This window comes from Rhinolophus sinicus, linkage group LG01 (genome assembly GCF_036562045.2).
Source record: "Rhinolophus sinicus isolate RSC01 linkage group LG01, ASM3656204v1, whole genome shotgun sequence".
In the NCBI taxonomy this organism is placed as follows: Eukaryota; Metazoa; Chordata; class Mammalia; order Chiroptera; family Rhinolophidae; genus Rhinolophus; species Rhinolophus sinicus.
This window is the reverse complement of record NC_133751.1, coordinates 193,068,455-193,080,894: the sequence shown is the minus strand read 5'-3', so window position 1 is coordinate 193,080,894 and position 12,440 is coordinate 193,068,455. Positions and strand designations below refer to the sequence as shown.

Genomic DNA, 12,440 nt, shown 5'->3' with positions numbered 1-12,440 from the left:
ATGAGCTTAGATGCAAACAGACCGATTCTGAATTGCCAAGTGTTTGTATAAACTTTGGGTCTTACATTAATCCTCGGCCCACCATCTCCCTGAAGCGCCCCAAAGCCCAGAAGCCTGCACTCCTCAGGCCTCAGCTCAACAGGGACGCGGCCTAGGTACCATTTGTGGCCCTGGCAGGCCGTTTCATCTGCATTGGGCTGGTACTCAGCGTTCTTTTTATTGACACTGTAGTTTGTCAGGTGCATGAACTTGTTGCCAAGGCTCTTCATGGAAGGGGAATACCTGGAAGTGAGTGGAAAGGCCGAGGGTAAGATGGCGAGATAGCAGACAATGGTCCCCACATTTCCCCAAATCCTGAGGCAGAAAAGGGCAAGTGCACAGACCTTTTCAGATGCACAAGAGCCTCAGAAATACGTCTCTTGGTGAGGTCTCTAGAATACCACAGCTAAATTAATCTCCTTTATCCCACCTCAGTCCTGAAGGAAGATCCTCCCCAGATTCAGTGAAGTAGAGACCCTCTTTAATTCCCATTCCTCATGTGACATTATGATTTATAATTTTATATATGTATGTAATATATATATATCTCTGCCCCCAGTTCCTGACAGAGCTCCTAAAACTTATAAATTCTTAAGTGATAAGAGCACTAGGATCACCTTTTGTTCTGATATTTGGTCTTTGGCCCCAGTTCCTTAACATAGGACTCCTGAAACCTTGTGATTTCCTGGGTGACAGGAGTGCCTTCTGTTCTAACAAGGAGATTTTGGGGTGGGCTCCTGGATGAGGGCCGGTCACCAGAAAGACCAACCCATGAATAGAAGCTTGGAATTTTCAGCCCAGACCCCCACTCTCTTGAGAAGGCAGATGGGCTGAAAACGGAGTTAATAATTGATCATGCCTATGTGAAGAAGCCTCCATAAAAACCCCAAAAGTATGGGGTTCAGAGAGCTTCTGGGTAGGTGAGCACGTGGAGGTACTGGGAGAGTGCAATGCCCAGAGAAGGAGTGTTAAGCTCCATACCCCTTCCCACATACCTTGCCCTACACATCTCTTCCTTCTGGATGTTTTTTTGTATCCTTTATCATATCCTTTTATTCTAAAGTAGCAAACATAAGTAAACTGTTTCCCCGAGTTTTGTGAGCTGCTCTACCAAGTTAATCAAACCCAAGGAGGTGGTCATGGGAACCTCTGATTTATAGCTGATGGGGCAGAAGCACATGTGGCAACCTGGACCTGTGATTGGCATCTGAGGTTGAGGGTTGGGGAGCCTTGTGAGACTGAGCCCTTAACCTATGGGATCTGACGCTATCTCTAGGTAGATGGTATCAAAACTGAGTTACATTGTAGGACACCCAACTGTTACTGCAGAGAATTGCTTGGTGTGGGGGCAAAAATATTTGGTGACCAGAAGTGTCAGAAGTGAAGTTTTCTGTGTAAAAGAGACACACAGAAGGAAAAGAAGACCAGGTTTTCCCAAATAAATCCCCCTTCTCCTTTGCTAACAAAAACTACCAAAACATCTGTTATTTTTCTGCTGGGTGTCCTCCAGTTTCCCTTCCTCTCAGGAAAGCAAACCCTGAAAGCTGTCAGGGTGACACCTCACCACTACCACATACTTGCAACTGGCAAAGCGGACAAGTCCATCGGAAAAGAGGTAAATCCGTAGAGGATCATAGGAGGTGACGTAAACATAGATTCGCAGATCAAACTTGCTGCCACTGATGAGGTAGGGTTTGTGTAGATACCTACATAGGGAAAGGCGAGTTTCAGGGACACGGCAGATGAGATAGGCTCACGAACCGTAGCAAGCCAGCTAACAAACAGTCCCCGAGACAAAGACTTAAACAGTTGGCTGAAGAAGGTGTGTGGCTGGAAGGGCAAAGGGCAGAAGAAAATGGTAAAAAGGGAACCTGTAGGCAGAAGAAATGAGAAAATGGGGAGCGGGATCCAAGTGGGAGGCAGGCTCACCTCTGTACCAGAAGGGGCCTTCGCTTGGGGAGCTGACTCCACTTGTGAATGACCTGGATGCCAATGCCGCGAGCTGATGCTGGCTGGAGGTCAAGTGGAAAGGAGGTGAGATCTGCTCTTGGCCCAGGACTCCGCTGTTCCCACTCTCACACCATGGCCTGCTCCCCTCTGTGACTCACTCACTGGTTTAACAATCCACTTTTGGCGGCGGCTGCTCTCCCAGGCTTTGCGCAGGAGCTTGGCGTCCTGGGGCAGGATGAAGGACTGGGGGAAGAAACTGAACTCCTTCTTGCCAAAGCGGCTCTGCATGCGGGACAGGTTCCGCCATAGTCGGTCCTTTCGCCCAATCTGGAACGAACCTGGGAAGTGGTTTAGCTACAGGAGGGACAGAAAGTGAGAACAGGGAGAAGGCCCAGGTAAGACCATGAGGAAGATGGCAGGACTCATGATCCCATCCCAACTTCTAGCAACTTTCTAAGCTCCTGCTCCATCTTCTTATCACCACCTCATAGTCCTTAAGTATTCAGCTACTGAGCACTCACCAAAAGATGATTAAAGCACAAACAAAACACAACACAATTCAGTGCCCTCTAGGACTTGATAGTTCATGACATATAATAGTGATTAAGACAGGCATGACATCCACTTTAAGTGCAAAGAATAAGCTGTTAAGTCTTTCCTCATGGCAGCCTATAGGACAAACGCAGAAAGGAACCGGGCCTTCAGTAAGTCTCGGGACAAGGGATTCATTCATTACATGAGACCAGAGGCCTCTTTACACATCTTCAGCTGGAGGAAGGGAGGAAATGTGCAGTGGTTGTAGGGGAAAGATAACAAACTGAAAACAGACACTGCATCTCAAGACACATTAGAGGCAAGTGTCTTTGAGAGGCTACGACTGCCCGTCACTGCAGCTGACCTGCTAGATGTGCGTGATCTGCTAGGGTCTGACCCAGAGCCCTCCTCCTGTACTTTCTCCACTCCTCCACAGACCTTTCTGACTTCTCCGTGGTCAGCCACCTCTTCCCCCGATACCATCCTCCTCTTGTCTAGAGCAAACACTTGGGGAAGAGTGCGTCAGAAAGGGCCCCTACCTTCTGATGTTCCCGAATGGATCGGAAACCAGGAGACTTCATGTGGTGACCCCAGCAGCCCAGCCAGTCATCATTTCCTACGGAAGGCACACTGGGGAGTCAGTCCTGCTAGCAGCTGAGTCCCCGGGAGAGAGAGAGGTCTGGAGGCCCCCAGAAATACCACTGGGGCTGGGCATAGCTCCCAGACCCTGTTTTCTAAGAGTTACCATGGAGCCGTCCTACATAAGGCCCTGGGGTCAAGAAACAGAACAACGGCCCTCTGTCTTACAATTTTGAGGAAAAGGCTCTAGTCCAGAGTGTTCAGAACTATGTACTCCTATGAGGTTGGAAACTTCAGGACAGGGTCCCCACATGGCAGGAGGCATCTAGAGCTTTCCTGCTGCCCGAAGCCCATGTGCTGGGGCCGAGAACAGGCTCACACTAAGGCAAATGACTCACTCTTGCTGATTTTGAAGTGGGACCGTCCAATGGTCTGCTTGACAATGTTGGGGGTCACTGCGCTCATCTTCCACCGGAGCAGCTTCCTCTGTTCCCAGGGAAGTTTCTCCACTGGGGGAAAGTGGGGGTAGGAGGTGGGGGATGGAGAAGAGCAGGAGAGTCGTGGTGAGAAGAGGAAAAAGATGGCACTATTGCTCAACCTTCTCTGGGTAGGCAAGTCACTAAGTATTACTGCAGATCAGAGTTTCAAAAAAACAAACTTTGGGGAAGAAAGGACGCTGCACAGGAATGAGGAACACAGAAAGAAAGAGAGGTTGAAAGGGGAAAAAAAAATTTTAGAGGGAAAGAACGAAGAATGAGCTTATGGGGTTGAGAAGGGTCAGTTCAAGGATGAACAAGAAAAAGATCCCCAGATCAGACCGGTGAACCAGGTGGGGCACTGAGCACCGTAACAGCCACTCTGGAAAGGTAGCCACCCTTTTGCTACCTCCTCCTAACTTTGCTAGTGTCCTTCTCCTGAAGGCTCTTCTGAGCTTAGACACTTGGCTAGGTTTACCTCTCTCATCCCGAGTGCTAAAATAGATGGTAGGGGGCACGTTGGGAAAGAGACTATAGATGAGGGCTGGTCGGACAACTTTCTCACTGGAAAGAGGTTTGGTCAGAATCTCCATGCAGCTCCTAAGGGAAAAAACAGACATGTAGTAAAGAAAGGGGAAGCCACAGCCCTCAAGTGTTGTTACTGATACATTCAATTTCTTTTAGGGTGCTGTCTTTTAAATTGTACTTCTACGAAGACAAGTGCTCAATAATTATTTTGCAAATATTAATCAGTAAGGTGCTAGGGCTCACCCATATACAACTATATACCATTAAATGTCACCTAAAGACAAGGCTTTCTAATACTCCATCCTGTGGTACAGCTCCAGAATTTCCTATGGGAAGCCACAGGCTGGGGAAGTTCCTGAGAAGAGTGGTTCTGAGAGCAGGTAATGAGTTTGGGTGGATACTAGCACAGGAATATGCTACACTAAGACAAAGAGAAATAAATGAAGAGAGAAAAAGAATGATATGGATAATTAAAAAGGAGGAAAAGTAGAAAAGACCTAATAAGAGGCATAGAGATTTTTAAAAAGAAAAAGGAAAAAAGCAACAGAAAGAAAACAGAGATACTTTTAACTCATTTTATATCTAGGTTTCTCTGAAGATACACAGTTGATGAATGCTCTTCTCCATTTGGGAAATGATTTGTGACACCAGATAGTTATGTAACCGTGCAGATGGGTTTCCAGGCAGGAATTCCTGCCCATTCTCATGAATTTTTTTCGCTTTCCTGTTCCTGAATCCCAAGAAAAGTTGGTCGGGAAATTGGGAAAATCAGCTCCTTGAACCCAGTAATACCCACAATGGGAAATAAATGTACTACTCACAATGTATCTCTTAGACATTTTTCCTATTTATTGCTAGGGTTTCCAGACGGAAATTCCTACCCATTCTCGGGAATGTTTTTCGCTTTTCCATTCCCAAATCCAGAGAAAAGTTGGTCGGGAAATCGGGAAAATCGGCACCTTGAACCCAGATGGTTGGCAGTATCGGCCGTCACTTTGTGGAAATGATTCATTATGGAGAACAGTAAATAGTTTATATCTCGGGATTCGGGCATGGGAAAGCGGAAAAAAAACTTCTGAGAATGGGCAGGAATTCCCGCCCGGAAACCCTAAGCGTGGTAAGACAGGTCTGAGAATCCAGGGCAGTGGGCCATGGGATCCCTGTTGTTCCAACAACGGCTAGGCCAAGGCTACCTCAAGGGGTCTCAAAACAGTGAATACGTCAACTATCTATTAGTTCAAGTTGACAGATCCAGACCATGTCTTTAAATAGCACTTAAAATGAAGGGAATAGTATTACTCCTCTATCCTGAGCTGATATGATCCACAAATATTACTATTTAATTTTTAGCTTATAAAAAGCCATTCTACCTGTTGTTTTGCAGCACAACAGAAATAGGCACTGTATGTAAAATGCCACAGTGTTTTAAACCTTCAGAATTTTTAATGAAGTTTATTGGGTCAAGTTAAATACTAAGTCCCAATTAAAGAATTCCAATGAATTCAACTCTATTCCTCATTTCCAAAATATTTTACTTCAAAGAAAGACTTTTAATTTACTGAGTATCAGAATTTGAAAATCAAGGAGAATGAGTTAATTTAAAAACAAAGACATCTGAAGTTAACATAATATTGTATGTTAACTGTATTTGACCAAAAAAATTTTTTTTAATCCAAAGACAAGATATAATGCAAAATGGTACAGCCACTCCGGAAAACAGTTTTGGCAGTTCTTTAAAAAACTAAACATGCAATTACCATATAACCCAGCAATTGCACTCGGGGCACTTATCTCAGAGAAATAAAGACTTATGTTCACACAAAAATATGTATATGATGGTTTATTTGTAATAGCCAAAAAAGTGGAAACAATCCAAATATCCTTCAACAGGTGAATGGTTAGACAAACTGTGGTACATCCATACCATGGAATACTACTCAGCAATAAAAAGGAATGAACTATCGATACATACAACAACCTGGATGAATCTGCAGAGAATATGCTGAGTAAAAGAAGCCAATCCAAAAAGGTTACATATGGCTATCATTCCATTTGTATAACATTTTTGAAATGACAAAATTATAGAACAAATTAGTGGTTGCCAGGGATTAAAAGGGGATGGGAGTAGGAGGGAAGTAGGTGTGACTTTCGGGGAACAGCAGGAATGCTTGCAGTGATGGAAATGTTTATATCTTAACTTAATGTTAATATTTTGGTTGTACTGCAATACTGTAATTTTGCAAGATGCTACCATGGGGGAAAACTGAGTAAAGAGTTTGGAGGAATTTCTCTTACAATTGCTTGTGACTCTACAATTGTCCCCAAATCAAAAGTTTAATAATTGAAGAAAAGAAAGAAAATCTTTGTTAGCTGCCTCTCAAGAGTACTGGACTTTTATCTTCAAGAGGCTTGGCTTCTGGCCTACTGGCCTAGCAGTGCTAGAAACAATGACCTTGCAACAGCTACTTAAATTCTCTGGTCCTCAGATTTTTTTGTTTCGTTTTTTGTTTTGAAGATTTTATTGGGGAAGGGGAACAGTGTGCATTTCCAGGACTTTATTGGGGAACACTGTGCCCTTCTCAGGACCCATCAGCTCCAAGTCAAATTGCCATTCCTCAATCCCAGTTGTGGAGGGCACCGCCCAGCTCCAAGTCCAGTCACCATCCCCAATCCAGTTGCAGGGGGCGCAGCCCACCATCCCCATGTGGGAGTGAACCGGCAACCATGTGGTTGAGAGCATGCACTCTAACCAACTGAGCCATCCAGTGGCCACCCACCGGGAGTTCAGCAGCAGCTCAGCTCAAGTTGCCGTCCCCAACCTAGTTGCCGTCCCCAATCTAGTTGCGGAGGGCACAACCCACCAGCCCATGCGGGAATCAAACCTGCAACCCTGCTCCAACCAACTGAGCTATCCAGCCGCCCATCTGGTCCTCAGTTTTTATATCTGAAAAAAGAGGCTAGACTTGGCAACCTCCATCTCTAAAATCACATGATTCTTAGAAAAAGAATATGGAACTGGAAATGCAATAAACCATTGCTGGGTAGAGAAACAGAGGCAGTGTTTTCAATGATCTTTCTGTAATTGCTGAATTTTCTCTTATAAATCTTTCATAATTGGAAAAAATAAGATTTTAGCAATCCAAAAGAATTTCTGATTTTTGTCATCCTTAAAATGCAAAGTGGGGGTGGCCCGTTGGCTCAGTTGGTTAGAGCGCAGTGCTCATAACATCAAGGTCTCTGGTTCGATTCCCACAATGACTTGACTTGGAGCTGATGGGTCCTGGCAAAACACACTGTTCCCCAATATTCTCCAAAAAAAAAAAAAAAAAAACCATGCAAAGTGGTTGAGAATTCCTCAACCTCCATGTGCTTGAAAACCCATGTTTTAAGCCTCATATAGATTAGAAGGTCTGTGCGTTTTGTAGGAGTTAAATTAATTAATGAAAAAATTATTAACAAACAGCTTTTGTGAATTTTATCTTATAAATCAGAAAGGTTAAATAAAGGGCTATGCAGCTATCTTAAAGTAGGCCTGAAAACAAACCCAGTTCACCTTTAAGCATGAAAAAGGTGGGACTCCAAGTCAATTACATGTCAACTATCTTTCTCTCACGAAGAGTGGTGGTGCTTAGTAACATCCAATATATACAACCAGAAACAGCTTTGCTGTTCTGAAAGGAGGATAGGTTAGGCTTAAAGGAACAGAATTTATGCACTAGACTCAGGGTACCTATGACAGGATTTCTATCCACCTTCATAGAAAGTCCCAATTCTGTCTCTCCACTTGCCCAACAGCTCTCTCTGCCTTGCTGGTTTGGGGCTCTAATTGGTACAGCTGCTGCCACCATCATATTCACAGAGATGCAGCTTGCTCAAAGAAAAGCAACCTGAGTCTGGGTGCTCCACGTGTTAGGCGACCCTTCACATATACAGCTGGATTTTAATTAAAATTAGAATAGAAAGTTTTAATCAAAAATAAAATACAAAAACAGAACTCCCCAACTTTTTAATTTTTTGTATTTATGTTTTGTTTCTTTTACGTTTTCAGAAGTTATTTTTAAACAGAAAAAATTTAACATTTAGTACTTTGGGCAGTTCTTTTTAATATTTAATAAAACAACGTAGTTGATGAGAGCCTCACATGGAGGCAAGGCTGGAAGTGGTGAGGGGAACCAGGAAGGTTATGTTGAAGAATGTTAACTTTCTACCCTGAAAGGTGGTGTATACGATCCTTTAGCAGGTTCTACCGATCTTTAGCACCACACCATGTCCTCACTTATAGTCATTTCCTCATAGCCCAGCATTCCTTCCTTTCCCGCAACTCTCCACCTCAGTTACGCAGCATCCTACGACTACCTGTTTCACAAAAGAAGGACCTATTCTAAGAGATCGATCTTTTGGTTCCCTTGTTAGAGACAGATATCACTCAGACTCCATCAAGGGCTGTCAATAAAATAATGTAGACTAAAGCTACAAAATTTTTAATTCAAATTCTTATCACTAAGGTTAATGCCAGTCTTATTTCCCAATATAAAACTAACCTCAGAATGGAGCAAAAGAGCATTTCCAATTTCCAAAACCTCCAGTTAACGGTACATCTATCCCAGAACTGTTCCTGACAGTGGAACACATTTATAATGCAAGGTGGCAATTACCCTCGTGTGAGTGGCCTAACTAATAATTTACCTCAAACATTATGTTTCAGAATTAATTGGTTATTAATTTTCTAACCACTTCTTGAAATTATTTGCTTTTCACTTGAACAATTTCTTGGAACCTAAAGACCAACTTGCAGCCTAAGAAACACGGTACTACTGCTTTTAGCCCAACTGACAAAATATGCTTCTGGTCCTTTCTATTCCTCCTTGTTTGAAAACTAAAGCTCCAAATGTGAAAATCTGGTAAAAGTGAGTCAGGGTTAACAGGGTCATTCATGACTTAGGTGATTAATCTCATTATAATCTTAGAAAATGAGCATCTACCGCCGATCTGCACAGACAGCACTCACCGAGAGATGACCGCTATGGACCCATTGGGGGAGACGGCACTGGGGGAGGAGCACTCGGAGTCTCCTGCGGGGGAAGCAGAGAAGTTCTGAAGGGGAGAGGCTGCTACACAAACTCACAAGCCTAGGCAGCTCGTCCTGGGACATCGTGGTCAGCCTTCTTGGAAAGCCAGGAGGACCACCCTGCTGCCTTCCCGGGGCTCAACAGCAGCAGGGACAAGGCATGACTAGTGGGATAGGAGGACTAGAGAACAGTCCCCCAAAAGCCACTACCCACCAGCCTTGGAGCCCAAGGCAAATGAGTAATGCAGATGATAAAGTGGGCCATGGACCTGGTACACAACTGTTAGCTCCCCCGCCCCCCGCCCCGTGGGTCGTGACCAATTCCCAGCTGGAGGTAAGAGGACCCCCTACTCACCTTCCTCCTCCTCATTCTCGTCATGGCTGCAGCAGTCCTCCAAACCATCTCCCAGCTCTTCTTCTTCATCTTCAGCCTCAGCCTGGTCTGGCTGGAGGTCAGCAGCTGAGCTATAAGAAAGAATCATGCCGCAGCCCAGCCAATTCCATAATGGAGGTCACAGTCAGATTCTCCTTCCTTTCTCATTGCCCAATGTTTGTCCCTTCCCCAGTTACCAATCTGCTGTCTCTTGCCTAGCTCTCACAATTCGCTTCCCTTGCCCTCAGAGCTTAGGGCTAGCCATACTCAATCCTATATCCCCTATTCTGTAGAGGCACTACTGTGATTCCTGGAAAATGAGACCTAGCCGGACAAACAGCTCTAATGCATCTTTTGGAGCAAAAATTAATATAAGACCCAGTATATATTATATTGTTATGTTATATGATTATATATATTATATTATACTATGTTATATTTTATTATATTATATTATACCCGGTCTTATAGTAAAACAAGACCAGGTCTTATGTTAATTTTTGCTCCAAAAGACGCATTAGAACTGATTGCCCGGCTAGGTCTGGTTTTCGGGGAAACACGGTATATATGTCTTTTATCTTCTCTGAAGTCCCTCAGAACATACAAGTACAAAATTCTGCATTCAAAACCCCATCAATGACTATCTGGTAATGGACTTCAAAGGTCCTTAGGCCTCTCTCTGGCCAAGGCCTGGGTGAACCAAGGCTTAAGAGAAGTAACAAGGAGCCAAGAGAAGCAGCCAAGTACATGTATGCTCTAACGCTGCAACGGCTGTCATACCAGGAATGACTGAGAACCTGATTGGGTGTCTGGAATTCTTATTTCTACCTGGTTATAACCTAAAGCAGGGGTCAGCAAACTCTTCCTCTAAAGGCCCAGACAGTAAGTATTTCCCGTTTTGTGGACCATTCAGTTTGTCACAACTACTCACCCCTACCACTGTAACAAGAAAAATGTCATAGATGGTAGTAAATGAATGGGCAAGGCTCCATTTCAATAAAATGTTGTTTACAAAAGCAGACAGTGGGTGCGATTTGGCCTGCAAGCTGTAGTTTGCTGACCTTCGCCCTAAAGTGAAAACCAAAATTCTAGGGCAACTGAAAAATAAAACCTTTAGAGACACAGGGTCAGTGTCACCGAATCATGGTGTGTATACTCTACAGCTCTAAAGGAACCGAAAACTTTCCCCCACTTACCCAATATCCCTAGAAGATGAGTCCAGCTCTCTGGCTTCTTTAGGCCCCTCCTTCCCAAGCTGGCCCAGATGGATGGAAGAGAGGCGGGTGGCCACGTCGGCTAAGCCACAGGGCTGAGGGGGAGAAGGCAGAACTGGAATTTTGTCTTCTCCAAGTGGTGGGGAGTCAGCCGCAGACCCACAGGCAGGGCTGTGGCTGAGCCCGTTGGCGTGTGAGGCAAGGAGGTGAACGCTGATGCGCTTGGTGCAGAAGACGGTGCTATCCAACTCCAAGGCATCCGAAGCTCCGGGGAGCGTCCTACCGTCTGCGCCAGCATCCTCCTGCGGGAATGGCAGGTCTACCGCAGGAGGTTTCCACCGCCTGTTCCTGTTGAGATCCCACTGCAAGCTGGGGTTCATGAAACAAGACTGATCAAACTGGCAGCCTTGCCTCGGCGGCTCAAAGCCTCGTGCAGTCAACTTCCTCACAGCCTCAGTGAACCGAACCTCCCTGCTCAGAGCCTGGGAAGCAGAGTCGCCATCCAGGCCAAAGGGATGTGGCTTTGCCCTCGTGGCTAAGTTACTCTGGTTAGACTGGGGAGAGGCAACACTGGTGGCGGAAGTGTCTAAGGAGCTGGGGGAAGCCAGGGTGCTACGGGCAAGGGTGTCCTCTAGGACGGTGCCATTGCTCTTGGGGACCTTGTGTTCAATGGGCTGGAGTGCACAGTCTCCAGTGCCCCCTGAATGATGCCAGGAGGCAAGGTGGATCCTGGGTGAGGACAGTGGCTTCAGGCCCTCTGTGGCCTGTGATAAAGGCACTTTAGTGCTATTTGGCCGCATGAAGGAGTTGTTATTTAGCGTGGGCTTGTAGGAGGAGGAGGAGGAGGAGAGTGGAGATGGGCTCTTCCCTGAGATGGCAGAGGCCAGGCTATTCCCTGAAGGGATTTCCCCGGCTGCTCCCAGTGAGAAGTACGGATCAGTGGATGAGGACGCCGTGGGCTGGGCCATGGGGGAGACCGGGAGAGACGTGGCCTGATTGGCAGTGAGTCTGACAGGGAAGCTCTTTTGAGGGAGAGAAAAAGATCTTCTTTCTAACGGGCTTGAACGCAAACAGAAAGATTCCAGTTGCTGGTATGTTTTGTCCCTACAGTTGGAGCGGCGGTACAGCAGGGTGTGGCTGACCAGGTCCGGGAGAGAGTGCAGGTAACAGGAGTTGCTGTGGCTTGCAAGGACAGCTGTGGGCCCAGGGCTACATAAAGTGCTGGGGCAAAAGAAATATGCTGGTTGGGGTGGGCCCAAGAGGCCTGGGCCCAATTCTGCCGAAAGTGTCCCCACGTGCTTCTTCTCCAGCTTCCAGATCGGCTTCACCTGCTGATGAGCCTGAGGCCAGACTTGGCCCTCACAGCGTTTCTCAGGTGGCAGGGCAGGTGCGGGGCCCACGGGACCCGTCTGCTTAAAGCCGTTGCCCTGGCGGAGGCCAATGCTGTAGTGCTCCGTCCCCGCTGAGGCCATGGGGGGCCCACGTCATGGCCACACGGCCTCATGGCCCTGCTGAGGGAAGGTGCCACACGCTGCCAGTGGCGGCAGCTGCATCCTGGAAGTCCGTCAGCTTGAAGGGGAGAGAAACAAATGGGAATGTCACAGTCCCAGGAGGACACATACAATGCGACAGCAGTCCCCAGGTAAACAACAAAGTCCCACATCATCAGTATTTCTTGG

General features: G+C 46.1%; 1 protein-coding gene across 3 annotated transcripts in view; it reads right to left on the bottom strand.

Moving 5' to 3' along the window:
- Positions 1 to 12,440, bottom strand: part of TTLL4 (tubulin tyrosine ligase like 4) — a 36,839-nt gene that overhangs the window by 5,192 nt on the left and 19,207 nt on the right. For all 3 annotated transcript variants that reach the window (XM_019741790.2, XM_074313342.1, XM_019741791.2), the window contains exons 3-12: positions 10,744 to 12,330; positions 9,530 to 9,639; positions 9,115 to 9,178; positions 4,057 to 4,178; positions 3,501 to 3,611; positions 3,063 to 3,139; positions 2,152 to 2,343; positions 1,969 to 2,051; positions 1,617 to 1,745; positions 160 to 282 (exon numbers count right to left, since the gene is read on the bottom strand). In XM_019741790.2, the coding sequence (XP_019597349.2) occupies positions 160 to 282; positions 1,617 to 1,745; positions 1,969 to 2,051; positions 2,152 to 2,343; positions 3,063 to 3,139; positions 3,501 to 3,611; positions 4,057 to 4,178; positions 9,115 to 9,178; positions 9,530 to 9,639; positions 10,744 to 12,233 (2,501 nt within the window). In that variant the 5' untranslated portion in view covers positions 12,234 to 12,330. The remainder of the gene's footprint in view (positions 1 to 159; positions 283 to 1,616; positions 1,746 to 1,968; positions 2,052 to 2,151; positions 2,344 to 3,062; positions 3,140 to 3,500; positions 3,612 to 4,056; positions 4,179 to 9,114; positions 9,179 to 9,529; positions 9,640 to 10,743; positions 12,331 to 12,440) is intronic.